This window comes from Schistocerca cancellata, chromosome 5 (genome assembly GCF_023864275.1).
Source record: "Schistocerca cancellata isolate TAMUIC-IGC-003103 chromosome 5, iqSchCanc2.1, whole genome shotgun sequence".
Classification (NCBI taxonomy): Eukaryota; Metazoa; Arthropoda; class Insecta; order Orthoptera; family Acrididae; genus Schistocerca; species Schistocerca cancellata.
Genome location: NC_064630.1, coordinates 517,114,290 through 517,130,261, shown reverse-complemented (window position 1 = coordinate 517,130,261; position 15,972 = coordinate 517,114,290). Strand labels below are relative to the sequence as shown.

General features: G+C 39.2%; 1 protein-coding gene across 2 annotated transcripts in view; it reads left to right on the top strand.

Moving 5' to 3' along the window:
* The window catches only part of LOC126188305 (probable proline--tRNA ligase, mitochondrial), a 107,368-nt gene that overhangs the window by 68,824 nt on the left and 22,572 nt on the right, over positions 1-15,972 (top strand). For both annotated transcript variants that reach the window (XM_049929899.1, XM_049929897.1), the window contains one exon: positions 1,623-1,804. In XM_049929899.1, the coding sequence (XP_049785856.1) occupies positions 1,623-1,804 (182 nt within the window). The remainder of the gene's footprint in view (positions 1-1,622; positions 1,805-15,972) is intronic.

Below are 15,972 nucleotides of genomic sequence, written 5' to 3'. Positions count from 1 at the left end.
CCACTCAATACAGCACAGAACAATACCTAACAGACATATAACAGTGAAACTTCTGGCAGTTACACATTAAACAAAGGCATGTGCTAGGATGCCAACATGCCATTGCCACGAAATTATGAATGTTCCGGAATTTGCTGAACAGGCCTGGTACGTGCATAGGTGCATAAAGCAGCCACAGACAATGCGACCATACAAATGATGAATCCATAGACTGGATTGCATGAAAGAAATGAGAATACATAAAGGCATTTGTAATTGTTTCTTACTGTGAGCTAATGCATGTGTGTAAGGTAATATAACTTATTTAAAAAAAGATATAAAGAATTTTATATAAGTTGGCTTGCATTTCCCACTAGAACCACCAAATTATTTGAGGTAACAGCTGATAGTGATGTTGTGAACAAATGCCAAAATAAAGAGTCAACTCAAAAATATAACCTAACAATATGAAAGGGAATCCACTTGTTGCTTATTTGGTTGCTGGATATCACAACACATGAGAACATATGGAAATGAACCATCTCGTTAAGCAACCGAAGATGTTAGCATGAAGCAAATGGTAGCACTCTTTAAAGTTTCCTTGCATCCCATTTCTGCATTGATGAGGAGAAAGCTCGTGTGCAAGTGAATGAGTGAGTGGCGGTGGCAACAAATGAGAAGCTGTAGTTTATTATGCGTACCTCTCACCTGTGGCAAATGTCTTTGTATCCACTCCAATAGAAAGACAACTTCCTGGCATTTTTGAAAATAAGACGCCCCCCATCCAATGACACTTGGCTATCTCCTTTGATGGGAACAATTGTCAGTCTGTGGGCATGAGGCATTATTTTTTTCATATATCACATATTAACTGAATATTTTTATTTTTTTTATTTTGAGAAGAGATAATTGTAGTCTAGCATGGAAACAGGTCCTCAGTTCTGGTTGATGAGACAAATGTAACATGAAACTTAAAATTTTTTGTACCCAGACTTCCATCTAAATTAAGGAGATTGATTTTAGCAGATTTTCAGAATAGCTGGCTTCTCCAGTTTTTCACTAATGAGCCAGCCCTACTTATTTGATTTACTTTACAGTTACATTTTAACTTTTTTTTTACAGAATTTATAGCTTCAAATGTTCTTCCCGTGTGTGTGTGTGGGGAGGGGGGGGGGGGGGGACTGTTGTTTTCTCTACGTTATTTCAGCATTTATCTGAGTGGTAATTTTTAAACACACACATATCAAAATGTAAATATTTGGGATTTAACCCAAGCTATTGCTGCACCACCTCTCTGCCTCTTACCAGACAAATATAGGAGATAAACTTGTTTTGTCTAACATAATTCCAACTAACAACTTTCAGTTCAAGCTGCACTTCAGTAGTGTGTGTTAGAGTATGCATCAGGGGTAGGTATTTTCTCTTGCAGCTGCTTTGAAAATGTGCTGCAGTTTACTGCACTCCAAGTACACTGAACAAATGGATTTTTTTGTAATTTTAATGTCTTTTATTTTCTTTTTATTACTTTTTAGTGTAGTAGTAGTAGTAGTAGTAGTAGTAGTTGTTGTTGTTGTTGTAGAATATAAACTTGTTCCATGATCTAGAGTACTGTTTACATGTATCAGTCCCTTTTTTTTCCCCAGTTCAGGCGGCATCAGGTATAATGGGTGGGACTCTTTCCCATGAGTACCACTTCATTTCTGAAGCAGGGGAAGACAGATTATATATTTGTGAAAGTTGCAACTATGTTGTAAGTGAAGACATTTTTTCTGGAGAATGCCCAGAATGCAAAAGCAAAAATTTCAAGAGACGGAGTGGGATAGAGGTATTAATATGCAATATATTCTTAAAGCTAGACTTATAGTGAACTGCTATTTTTTTAATATATATTGTGTTCTTCCATAATTTTTAAAGTTTTTTAGTGTGCTTTCCTGTCTTATGATAAGACTACTGCATAGTTTATCAACACTCAGGCACTCCAGTTTTCAGACACTTTTACAGCTGCTGAACATTATAAAAAAATTTACAACTCACTAATGGTCATAATTATTAGACGTACAAGTCATTTTCCTGTAAATGAGGCTCATTTACTCTCAAAATACCTTACCCACAATACTGACATCAACTCAGGCCTTTCAGATGTGGCTATAGTTTCTTTCTTTATCCTCCTGCTGTGTACCTATTCCTACTTATAGGTTAGTTTCTCCATAGTGTGTTATGCCTTGTTAGCACTTTGGATTCTGTGATTTTTCATGTTTTGACATACTGCTTTGTCTTTGATAAATATGAACCAATTTAAGCCAGTAAATATTATTGATAAGAGAATACATTTCAAGCCCTTTGTATTCATCATCAGCCACTGATTACAGTCGCAATATGTTCCTACATCAAGTGTTGCCCATTTTATACCTCCTACGGAAATATTGCAGACATTAAACTGGTGATCTCCTTGTTGCTATTTGAGACAATTGGGCTATGTGCACTGTGCTTCATACTTTTCCTTGAACCCTCCAAAACCATCATCAGTCGTGGCAACAGTGACACAATATTGTAGTATACATGTAGTCATGACAGTGTCTTATATGCGACAGATGCATTTAAGACATCTGAATTTGGTTTTTGAGAGAGAATTGCTGGCCAGTTTTTACCTTCAAGAGGCAACATGTGTAGTACTGCCAATAGACACATGTAAAGGTAATACACTTTCTAGTTTTTGAAGCTAATATTTTCTTCCTTGGGGAGGAGAGAGAGTGATAAGCTGGAGAAGAATTACAGGAAGGAAAGGTCTTTCAGACCCCAGTTTAAGAGGAACTGACCTGTAGAGATGACAAAGACAGACTACAACAATATAATGAAAATGGTAGTTGCTACTCACCATATAGCGGAGATGCTGAGTTGCAGAAAGGCACAACGAAAAGACTGTCAGAAAGCTAGGTTTCGGCCATCAAGGCCTTTGTCAAAAATAGCTCCAGCTCCCAGAGACTCCGGTCTTGTGTTTGTGAACTGCATTTGTGTGTGTGTGTGTGTGTGTGTGTGTGTGTGTGTGTGTGTGTGGTGTCTTTGTTTGACAAATGCCTTGTTGGCCAAAAGCTATCTGACAGTTTTTTTTTAGCTCAGCATCTCCCCTATATGGTGAGTACCAACTATCCTTTTCATTATATTATTACATTCCATCCTGGATTTTCTATTGCTTGAAAGGTAGGCTACAGGTAGATCGCTCTCATCTCAAAGTTGTGGTGCCCTGCCCTTCCTTTTAACCTTCCCTAACTTATTCTTGCCTCTCCCCAAAGGGAGAAAATACTTGTTTTGAAAGCTCAGAAGTATGGTATATCACTTTCACATGGGTCTCTCAGTGGTACAACTTATTTTGCCTCTTCAAAGTAATTACCAACAAAAAATTTTGACTCGTAATTTATTAGTTTTCTTGTCTGAATTATTCTTTGATACAATCATTCACTTTTCTGGCTTCTTCTTCCATTCATCTATAACTACACAACTATTTTACCTTCTTACATGAGAGCTTGACAGAGGCTTCATCGAACCACCTTCAGACTTCTTCTCTATCATTTCACTCCAGAACAGCATCTGGGAAAATGAACCCTTAAATCTTTCTGTGCGAGTTCTGATTTCTCTTGTTTTATTAAGATGTTCATTTCCCCCTTTGTAGGCAGGTATCAACAAAATATTTTTCCATTCAGAGGAGAAAGTTGTTGATTTAAATTCATGAAAAAATCTTACTGCAGCAAAAAATGCCTTTATTGTAGTGATAATCTCCCCAACTCACATACCACATTCATGACACTATCTCCCTTTTTTCACAACAACACAAAATGAGCTGCCCTCCTGCAAAATTTTTCAGTGTCTTTTATTAGTCCTATTTGCTAAGGATCCCATACTGCACAACATTACTCCAGAAGCCAACACACAAGTGTAAGTGTATGCAGTGTCTTTAGTAGATGTGTTGCATCTTCAAGCGTTATGTCAATAAAATGCAGTCTTTGGTTCACCTTCCCCACAACATTTTCTATGTGGGTGTTCCAGTTTAAGTTGTTTGTAATTGTAATCCCTGGGTATTTAATAGAATTAACAGCCATTAGATTTGTGGGTTTTATCATGTAACCAAAATCTAATGGCTTCCTTTTAATACTCATGTGGTTGACATAACACTTTTTATTATTTAGAGTCAATTGACACTTGTCACGTCATATAGATATCTTGTCAGAATCATTTTTCAATTGGTTTTGATCTTCTGACGACTTCGCTGGACAGTAAACAACACCATCATCTGCAAACAATCTAAAAAGGCTGCTCAGATTGTCTCCTAAATCTGTTGTTTAGATTAGGAGCAGCAGAGTGTCCCATCAGACTTCCTTAGGGGATGCCAGATATAATTTTTGTTGTGTGTTATTTGCAATTCATGTATGTCATCTTTTTTATCATTTTGGCACTCCTTTTACAATTTGAGTTCCTTTCGTGTCCACGCACCATGTCTCCATATGTAGCAACTTTTTTTCCTATGTTCAACAACCTTTTTCCTTGTTTCACAATTTTTGCCCCTATGTAGTGATTCTCTTTCATTGTTTGGTTCCTTTCTTTACTGAAATTTTGGTTTTGACAAGTGATCATTTCCTTTATTTAGTGATTTTTTTTCTTTATTTAGCACACTTTTTTCAATGTTTAGTGACCTCCTTCTTCTTCTTTTTTTTTTTTTTTTAAATATTGTCTCATTACTTTACAGTCCACTTTTGTTGTTTGGTTATCCTCTTTCACTGTTGACTGGTCTCCTCCCCCTGTTCTGTGTTAGTTTCTTCCCTCACTTATAGACCCACCTGCTTAGCTGAATGGTAACATGCTTACCTCCCATGCAGGGGGTCAGGTTCGATTCCCGGCCAGGTTTGAGAGTTTCTCTGCTCATAGACTGGGTATTGTGTTGTCCTCAACATCATTTCATCTTCATCATTGGTACGAAGGCACATTTCTTGGATGGCTACAGTTTTCCAGCATTTAGCAATAATTTCCCATTTTCTTGCAGTCCTATTTGCTTTTTAGCGATATTATCAGTACCTTAGGTGTCTGCAATAGGGCCAAGAGGGACCTCTTGCCCACTCTTAGACTCTGGGTGCAGACATCTTATTTATTACATTATTCTCTTGAATTTGTAGCAGTCATTGGCTGTGACCCCACTTAACTGCAAATTTAACATTGACTGAGATGAGAAATACTGCAGTGTTATCAATGACCTTTAGTATTCTTAGTTGTCATTCTGTTCTGTGAAATTATGCCAATTCCTTGGTGCAGCAGTGGTTTGGTGCTGGCCTTCAGTGAAGATGGATACAAAACCTTTGTGGAACCATGCTAAAATAATATCTTCAATCTTTTTCTGTCCCTTTCTCCTTCAGGGGCTGCAGAAAAGAGCCAGTCTCTCGCCATGGTGCACAGATTCCATGATCCGCCCCCAGTTCCCATAAGAATCCCCCCTCCCCTTGATGCAAAACAGAATTTAAACAATAGTTTACTAAATGTCTGTGGAAAAAGAAAAAAACATTATGGCTTGCTAATTCTACATTGAGTTTTACGTGACAGATCTGCTTTAGCACACTTGAAAGCACCCAGCCATGCTATATTGCATGTGTTTACATATGCACTTAATCCCAAACACATCAGTCAAAAAAAGAAAATACAATTTTCTGGGATATAAAAGAGGGGGAAAAATGTGGAATTTCAAGGTCAAAAACATGTGCCCTCCAGGATTGAGACACTGTCAAAGTCTACAGGTGCAACACAATGCCACATGCAATCACAGAGCTATGAATTCCACATTCCAGTAGGCATGTTGCACAATAATGTGGCAAACTGGAGAGATAAGGATTACTTTGGTGTAGTCCTAGGCTGCTAAAATTTGATTTTACTGGCAAATTTGAGGCTGATTTTTGGAGGATCCCTACATTCATCTAGTGGTATAATTTTCCTGGGCTACACTTCACCTAACCAATCCAAAAAAATGTAGCTTTCAAAACACGTATTGTTCAGCGTCATTGTTCCAGCTGATGCTAAAAAGTTAAAATCATGAAAGTACTACAATAAATCTATTAATGTGAATAGATGTGAAGTTGTAAAGGAAATAAAGTGAGGTAAATGGCATTATAGTTAATAAGCTTTTTTAAATGTTTATTTTTTGTTTCTCTGCTATGGGGGTTTAATGTGGCATTTTTATTCATATCATCAGTATTTTCTCAGCCTTTCTGACTTCTTACTATTTCAAATTTTTAAATTTCAGTTTCAACCTAACATTATGGGAGTTTGAATAAATTATTTTTGTTATTGAGTTTAGCTTCATTTCTTAACTCATTAGGCACCCTGGACTAAATCATATGAGGATTTAATTTCAGATCACTGAATCCAAAAGTGGCATACATATTCATGTTAATAACAAAAAAGATGTAAACACAAAGGAATGACAGACATTGGCTGCAAGTAGGTATTGACGTAAATCAATGGCGAAAGTTGAAAACTTGTGCCGGACTGGGATCTGAATCTGGGTTTTCTGCTTACTAGCGTGTGGGTAAGTTGAGAATTTGGGTCTGATGGGAGGGGTGCTAGTGTAGTCTGTGCAGTTGCAGTGAGCACTGCAGCGAGATGCCTTAGTGGTCAAAGCATCTGTCTAGTAATCAGGAGACTTGTATTCGAATCCCGTTTCAGCACTAATTTTCAATTTTCCCCATTGATTTACATCAGTGCCCACTTGCTGCCAGTATTGGTAATTCCTTTGTATTTAATTCATAGTAGCTGTTGGGTCAAAATGGTGTCTGTTCTTTTGGACATGTCTGAAACAACAGACACTACATGTAGATAGAAAGATGTACTTTGCATGTACTACAGAAATATGCTTACTGAATAGGTGCCAAAGTAATCTACCTTAAAAACACTAAGTAGATAATCAATGTAGAATAAGTTTTGTATACTTCTTGTGAAATTTAGTTCTTGGTGCATGGCATGTTTGCAGCCTCACCAAAACAATTCTATAAAAAAATGACAAGTTTTGAATCTTTCTCCCTTGTGGAAAATTTCTGCAGACAACCATGAACAGTACATTTAAAGACTATCTCTTGTTTTACTGTCTGTTCTCTGTATATTACATCATTGTGTACCTTTTTCCTCACTATAAGTGGTTCCTTCTCTCCCTGGGCTATGAGTGAAATGCTCTTCTTTCCACTTTCCCCAGTTTAACCCCATCTCCTCCCTGGCGAAGGAACTATTAGTTCTGAAAACTAAGAAGTGTGTTACTTTTCTGGTACATGTGTTTAGTGGTAGTACTACACATTTTGCCTCCTGAAGGGAAATACTGGTCAGCACTTTGTGATGTAACACAACACTTTTTGCAAAGCAATGTGTTACCCAATCTCTGCCTAAATGAAGAATGATGATTGTCACAGTAAAAGTAATTTTATTAGTTAATTTGTTTTGGATAGTAAACTGTTTGGGAGTTGTATTGTTTTGTGCATATACACTGGCTCGGATGGACATGAAGTGTCTTCAAGGTAGGTTAGTTGGTTATATGTTCCATAGATTATTTGAATCATTCTTCAGTATATGTATGCATGTTCACTGCCAACATCAGTGAATTATTTTTCGAATCCTACTACTCATGCAACATCACCAGAAACTAGCTTTTATATGAGTTCAGTATGCAGCAACAAAAATGTTTCATCATTTGCTCAATAACATAAAAATCTGGCGAGAAGTAAAGCAAGTTTTAAATGTAGCCAAAACTCACTTCTTCTGGACAACTCCTTCTATTCTATGCACACATTCACTCTCACACACAAGAGTGCCTACCCGAATAGTCATCAGGCACATTGTCTTTCATGTTTTGGCAGATATCTACAGTCTCTTTTCTTGCAATGTGTAGCTGGAGTCAGCCCAAGCAAATATGCTCATCACATTTTTCATGCAATACTAAGCATTGATTGAAAACATCTGTTTGTTTCCTGTCACAAACGAAATGATTTATAAAGTAGAATTTTATGTGCCCATTCAACAGAGTGGTCCCAGATTGGTCTAGTCCAATATTGCTTCTATTGATGTGTATTAATAGGGGTAGTGAAATGAAGAATAATCAGTACTCCAGCAGCAACAGCACTGCCATGCAGAAGTGCTGCTGGGTTGCTGCTGGACTACTGATTATTCTCCAGGGTATACTGTTTCTAATACATATTGATAAAATGAATAATGCCCAATACTAATTTGGGACTGCTTTGTCAAATGTACCCACTAAATTCCACTTTTAAAATCATTTTATATATAATGAGAAACTAACTGATGCTTTCCATTGATGCTGTGCATCATATGAAAGACATGTTGAGTATTATTTGTTTGGGCTGACTCCAACTATGTGCTACAGCAACGAAATTACAAATATTTGCTGCAACATAAAGGGATCGCCTAGAAGAAATGATTTTCAGTTGTATTTAAAACTTACTTTGTTACCTGTCAGACAAATGATCAAAAATGTTTGTTGATGCACGTTGAACTCCTTTCTGAGCCACTGACAGCTTTAATAATTGGTGCTAATGGTCATTTTTTTCCTCTAGTGTTGTAGATGTGGACATCAATATTCTTCTCAAATTGTGATGAACTATCTATGACAAATTTTATTAGATAATGTGTACTGTGATAGTGCAATTAAAATGCTGAACAGTACCTACAAGACGATGGAAGGTGAACACTACTAAGTGATGAGTTACCCCAGATAATTATTCCATAAGATATTTTTGAAATGAAATATGCAAAATATGTCAGGAGACTCATTTGTTTGTTCCAAGACCAGCAATTATACAAAGAGCGAAAGTGGCTGAATGTAATTGTTTGACAAGCTCAGTAATATGCTTCTTCCAGTTGAAGTTTTCATCAATGTGTACACCCAAAAATTTGGAGCACTCTATCCTATTTACTGATTCCCATTTATGTGCTGCATCAGTTATTGCTATAACTCTATTTGTTGTACAGAATTGCATGTAGTGTGTTTTCTCAAAAGTAAGGGAGAGTCCATTTTTAAAGAACAACTTAATAATTCTTTGAAAAACATCATTAAGTATCTCTGTTGCTTTCTCTGTAATGGAATTCGTCATAACATTAGTATTGTCTACAAAAAGTACCACTTCTGCTTATTGAATGTTGAGTGGAAGGTTATTTACATTCAGTGGTGGCTCATTCTTCATGTTCATAGATTTTTAAAATCATATAAATACAAGAACATGAAATGAATAGCATCTGATGTGTAGCAGTTACGGTTGTCAACATATTTATATGACTTCAGCCACTGTCAATAGTAATAATAGTAATAATAATAACAATAATAATAGTAATAATATGGATAACTTGACTGAAAAAAGAATTGTCTTGCTTTTTATATAACTAAGTACTCTTTAAGACAAGAATGGAATTATGTTTAAGCTTTCACTACTCTCCGTTTCAGATTTTTGTGTAAGTGGGAGTTCTCATGTTTTTTTTATTATTTTGGGCAAATGTGCAATATCCGATAATATATATATATTAGTTAATGAATTAACTTCCACGTTGAACAGCAGACATTTTAACATTGCACCCACACAACAACTTACACTTATTATATACTTCTTTGTTAAATGTTCACTTCTGTCATGCTTATTTGATTCCATCGCTTTCTCAGACAACAGATCTGGTCCGGGAGACCTAGTTTCTTTGCTGCTAATTTTTTCAAGTAATTTTCTTTTCTGTTAGCACTTAAAACAAATTCAACAGAGTTCACATTGACACTGCACAGGAAAGCCAATTCCTGCAAAGTAAACAACTAATTCCCAACAACAAACTGCTGTTTGCTGAACTGATCAAATTTAAGTAGTATTATCCAGCAACAAGGTCACTTGACTGGAATACAAATGAGGCACTGAGAACCATAAAAGCCAAAAGCACTCTCTCTTCGACACCACATTTAAGTGAATATCTACATCTACATCTACATTTATACTCCGCAAGCCACCCAACGGTGTGTGGCGGAGGGCACTTTACGTGCCACTGTCATTACCTCCCTTTCCTGTTCCAGTCGTGTATGGTTCGCGGGAAGAACGACTGTCTGAAAGCCTCCGTGCGCGCTCTAATCTCTCTAATTTTACATTCGTGATCTCCTCGGGAGGTATAAGTAGGGGGAAGCAATATATTCGATACCTCATCCAGAAACGCACCCTCTCGAAACCTGGCGAGCAAGCTACACCGCGATGCAGAGCGCCTCTCTTGCAGAGTCTGCCACTTGAGTTTGTTAAACATCTCCGTAACGCTATCACGGTTACCAAATAACCCTGTGACGAAACGCGCCGCTCTTCTTTGGATCTTCTCTATCTCCTCCGTCAACCCGATCTGGTACGGATCCCACACTGATGTGCAATACTCACATATAGCTCGAACGAGTGTTTTGTAAGCCACCTCCTTTGTTGATGGACTACATTTTCTAAGGACTCTTCCAATGAATCTCAACCTGGTACCCGCCTTACCAACAATTAATTTTATATGATGATTCCACTTCAAATCGTTCCGCACGCATACTCCCAGATATTTTACAGAAGTAACTGCTACCAGTGTTTGTTCCGCTATCATATAATCATACAATAAAGGATCCTTCTTTCTATGTATTCGCAATACATTACATTTGTCTATGTTAAGGGTCAGTTGCCATTCCCTGCACCAAGTGCCTATCCGCTGCAGATCTTCCTGCATTTCGCTACAATTTTCTAATGCTGCAACTTCTCGGTATACTACAGCGTCATCCGCGAAAAGCCGCATAGAACTTCCGACACTATCTACTAGGTCATTTATATATATTGTGAAAAGCAATGGTCCCATAACACTCCCCTGTGGCACGCCAGAGGTTACTTTAACGTCTGTAAACGTCTCTCCACTGATAACAACATGCTGTGTTCCGTTTGCTAAAAACTCTTCAATCCAGCCACACAGCTGGTCTGATATTCCGTAGGCTCTTACTTTGTTTATCTACATCTACATCCATACTCCGCAAGCCACCTGACGGTGTGTGGCGGAGGGTACCTTGAGTACCTCTATCGGTTCTCCCTTCTATTCCAGTCTCGTATAGTTCGTGGAAAGAAGGATTGTCGGTATGCCTCTGTGTGGGCTCTAATCTCTCTGATTTTATCCTCATGGTCTCTTCGCGAGATATACGTAGGTGGGAGCAATATACTGCTTCACTCTACGGTGAAGGTATGTTCTCGAAACTTTGACAAAAGCCCGTACCGAGCTACTGAGCGTCTCTCCTGCAGAGTCTTCCACTGGAGTTTATCTATCATCTCCGTAACGCTTTCGCGATTACTAAATGATCCTGTAACGAAGCGTGCTGCTCTCCGTTGGATCTTCTCTATATCTTCTATCAACCCTATCTGGTACGGATCCCACACTGCTGAGCAGTATTCAAGCAGTGGGCGAACAAGCGTACTGTAACCTACTTCCTTTGTTTTCGGATTGCATTTCCTTAGGATTCTTCCAATGAATCTCAGTCTGGCATCTGCTTTACCGACGATCAACATTATATGATCATTCCATTTTAAATCACTCCTAATGCGTTCTCCCAGATAATTTATGGTATTAACTGCTTCCAGTTGCTGACCTGCTATTTTGTAGCTAAATGATAAAGGATCTATCTTTTTGTGTATTCGCAGCACATTACACTTGTCTACATTGAGATTCAATTGCCATTCCCTGCACCATGCGTCAATTCGCTGCAGATCCACCTGCATTTCAGTACAATTTTCCATTGTTACAACCTCTCGATACACCACAGCATCATCTGCAAAAAGCCTCAGTGAACTTCCGATGTCATCCACCAGGTCATTTATGTATATTGTGAATAGCAACGGTCCTATGACACTCCCCTGCGGCACACCTGAAATCATTCTTACTTCGGAAGACTTCGACGTCCCTTCTTGAAAACGGGGATGACCTGTGCCCCTTTCCAATCCTTTGGAACGCTACGCTCTTCTAGAGACCTACGGTGCACCGCTGCAAGAAGGGGGGCAAATTCCTTCGCGTACTCTGTATAAAACTGAACTGGTATCCCATCAGGTCCAGAGGCCTTTCCTCTTTTAAGCGATTTTAATTGTTTCTCTATCCATCTGTCGTCTATTTCGATATCTACCATTTTGTCATCTGTGCGACAATCTAGAAAAGGAACTACAGTGCAATATTCCTCTGTGAAACAACTTTGGAAAAAGACATTTAGTATTTCGGCCTTTAGTCTGTCATCCTCTGTTTCAGTACCATTTTGGTCACAGAGTGTCTGGACATTTTGTTTTGATCCACCTACCGCTTTGACATAAGACCAAAATTTCTTAGGATTTTCTGCCAAGTCAGTACATAGAACTTTACTTTCGAATTCATTGAACGCCTCTCGCGTAGCCCTCCTCACACTACATTTCACTTCGCGTAATTTTTGTTTGTCTGCAAGGCTTTGGCTATGTTTATGTTTGCTGTGAAGTTCCCTTTGCTTCCGCAGCAGTTTTTTAACGCGGTTGTTGTACCACGGTGGCTCTTTTCCATCTCTTACGATCTTGCTTGGCACATACTCATCTAACGCATAATGTACGATGGTTCTGAACTTTGTCCACTGATCCTCAACACTATCTGTACTTGAGACAAAACTTTTGTGTTGACCCAACAGGTACTCTGAAATCTGCTTTTTGTCACTTTTTCTAAACAGAAAAATCTTCCTACCCTTTTTAATATTCCTATTTACGGCTGAAATCATCGATGCCGTAACCGCTTTATGATCGCTGATTCCCTGTTCTGCGTTAACTTTTTCAAATAGTTCGGGTCTGTTTGTCACCAGAAGGTCTAATATGTTATCGCCACGAGTCGGTTCTCTGTTTAACTGCTCAAGGTAGTTTTCAGATAAAGCACTTAAAAAAATTTCACTGGAATCAGGCGACAGTGCGGAACTGTATCGAACGCCTTCCGGAAGTCAAGAAAAATAGCATCTACCTGGGAGCCTGTATCTAATATTTTCTGGGTCTCATGAACAAATAAAGCGAGTTGGGTCTCACACGGTCGCTGTTTCCGGAATCCATGTTGATTCCTACATAGTAGATTCTGGGTTTCCAAAAACGACATGATACTCGAGCAAAAAACATGTTCTAAAATTCTACAACAGATCGACGTCAGAGATATAGGTCTATAGTTTTGCGCATCTGCTCGATGACCCTTCTTGAAGAATGGGACTACCTGTGCTCTTTTCCAATCATTTGGAACCTTCCGTTCCTCTAGCGACTTGCGGTACACGGCTGTTAGAAGGGGGGCACGTTCTTTCGCGTACTCTGTGTAGAATCGAATTGGTATCCCGTCAGGTCCAGTGGACTTTCCTGTGTTGATTGATTCCAGTTGCTTTTCTATTCCTTGGACACTTATTTCGATGTCAGCCATTTTTTCGTTTGTGCGAGGATTTAGAGAAGGAACTGCAGTGCGGTCTTCCTCTGTGAAACAGTTTTGGAAAAAGGTGTTTAATATTTCAGCTTTACGCATGTCATCCTCTGTTTCAATGCCATCATCATCCCGGAGTGTCTGGATATGCTGTTTCGAGCCACTTACTGATTTAACGTAAGACCAGAACTTCCTAGGATTTTCTGTCAAGTCGGTACATAGAATTTTACTTTCGAATTCACTGAATGCTTCACGCATAGCCCTCCTTACGCTAACTTTGACATCGTTTAGCTTCTGTTTGTCTGAGAGGTTTTGGCTGCGTTTAAACTTGGAGTGAAGCTCTCTTTGCTTTTGCAGTAGTTTCCTAACTTTGTTGTTGTACCACAGTGGGTTTTTCCCGTCCCTCACAGTTTTACTCGGCACGTACCTGTCTAAAACGCATTTTACGATTGCCTTGAACTTTTTCCATAAACACTCAACATTGTCAGTGTCGGAACAGAAATTTTCGTTTTGATCTGTTAGGTAGTCTGAAATCTGCCTTCTATTACTCTTGCTAAACAGATAAACCTTCCTCCCTTTTTTTATATTCCTATTAACTTCCATATTCAGGGATGCTGCAATGGCCTTATGATCACTGATTCCCTGTTCTGCACATACAGAGTCAAAAATTTCAGGTCTGTTTGTTATCAGTAGGTCCAAGATGTTATCTGCACGAGTCGGTTCTTTGTTTAATTGCTCGAGGTAATTTTCGGATAGTGCACTCAGTATAATGTCACTCGATGCTCTGTCCCTACCACCCGTCCTAAACATCTGAGTGTCCCAGTCTATATCTAGTAAATTGAAATCTCCACCTAAGACTATAACATGCTGAGAAAATTTATGTGAAATGTATTCCAAATTTTCTCTCAGTTGTTCTGCCACTAATGCTGCTGAGTCGGGAGGTCGGTAAAAGGAGCCAATTATTAACCTAGCTCGGTTGTTGAGTGTAACCTCCACCCATGATAATTCACAGGAACTATCCACTTCTACTTCACTACAGGATAAACTACTACTAACAGCGACGAACACTCCACCACCGGTTGCATGCAATCTATCCTTTCTAAACACCGTCTGTACCTTTGTAAAAATTTTGGCAGAATTTATCTCTGGCTTCAGCCAGCTTTCTGTACCTATAACGATTTCAGCTTCGGTGCTTTCTATCAGCGCTTGAAGTTCCAGTACTTTACCAACGCAGCTTCGACAGTTTACAATTACAATACCGACTGCTGCTTGGTCCCCGCATGTCCTGACTTTGCCCCACACCCGTCGAGGTTGTTGCCCTTTCTGTACTTGCCCAAGGCCATCTAACCTAAAAAACTGCCCAGCCCACGCCACACAACCCCTGCTACCCGTGTAGCCGCTTGTTGCGTGTAGTGGACTCCTGACCTATCCAGCGGAACCCGAAACCCCACCACCCTATGGCGCAAGTCGAGGAATCTGCAGCCCACACGGTCGCAGAACCGTCTCAGCCTCTGATTCAGACCCTCCACTCGGCTCTGTACCAAAGGTCCGCAGTCAGTCCTGTCGACGATGCTGCAGATGGTGAGCTCTGCTTTCATCCCGCTAGCAAAACTGGCAGTCAGATAGCCGCCGGAAGTGAAGCAGAGAAACAAGTGAGACAGACCAATAAATTTGCAAGGTGTCATCTTCACATGCTCGTAAACCACAGCCACCATTGTTTATTATATAAGGAATAGGAGTCAACCCATAATTGAAGCCTTTGGGCTTATGCTTGTGTGTTTAATCAGCATAACTTTTTGCTTACCATTTGTTAAGTATGATTTGAACCAGTTGTGTGTAAAGCCATTAATTTCTTAAATTTAAGTTTGTATAAGAGTGCAACATGATCTACAGAATCAAACATCTTGGAAATATCACAAAAATACCATCTGGTGATATTTAACTATCTAAGGCTGTAATATTTGTTAGATGAATGTCTAAATAGCATTTTCATTCGAGCAACCCTTCAGGAATCCAAACTATGTTATGCCAAGTAAATTGTTTCTACTTAAATGTGAGACTACTCCTGAGTACTGTACTTCTTTGAATATTTTGGAAAAAGTTGTCGGTAAAGAAAAAAGCACTCCGTCTTCAGGCCACAAGTGGCCTACCGGGACCATCCGACCGCCGTGTCATCCTCAGTTGAGGATGCGGATAGGAGGGGCGTGTGGTCAGCACACCGCTCTCCCGGTCGTTATGATGGTTTTATTTGACCGGAGCTGCTACTATTTGGTCGAGTAGCTCCTCAATTGGCATCACGAGGCTGAGTGCACTCCAAAAAATGGCAACAGTGCATGGCAGCTGGATGGTCACCCATCCAAGTGCCGGCCACGCCCGACAGTGCTTAACTTCAGTGATCTCACGGGAACCAGTGTATCCACTGCGGCAAGGCCGTTGCCTGTTGGTAAAGAAACTGGATGATAATTATTTAATTTTTTCTTGATCCCTTTCTTATAAAGCAGTTTCACAAATGCATATTTTAATTTATGTGGTAAAATT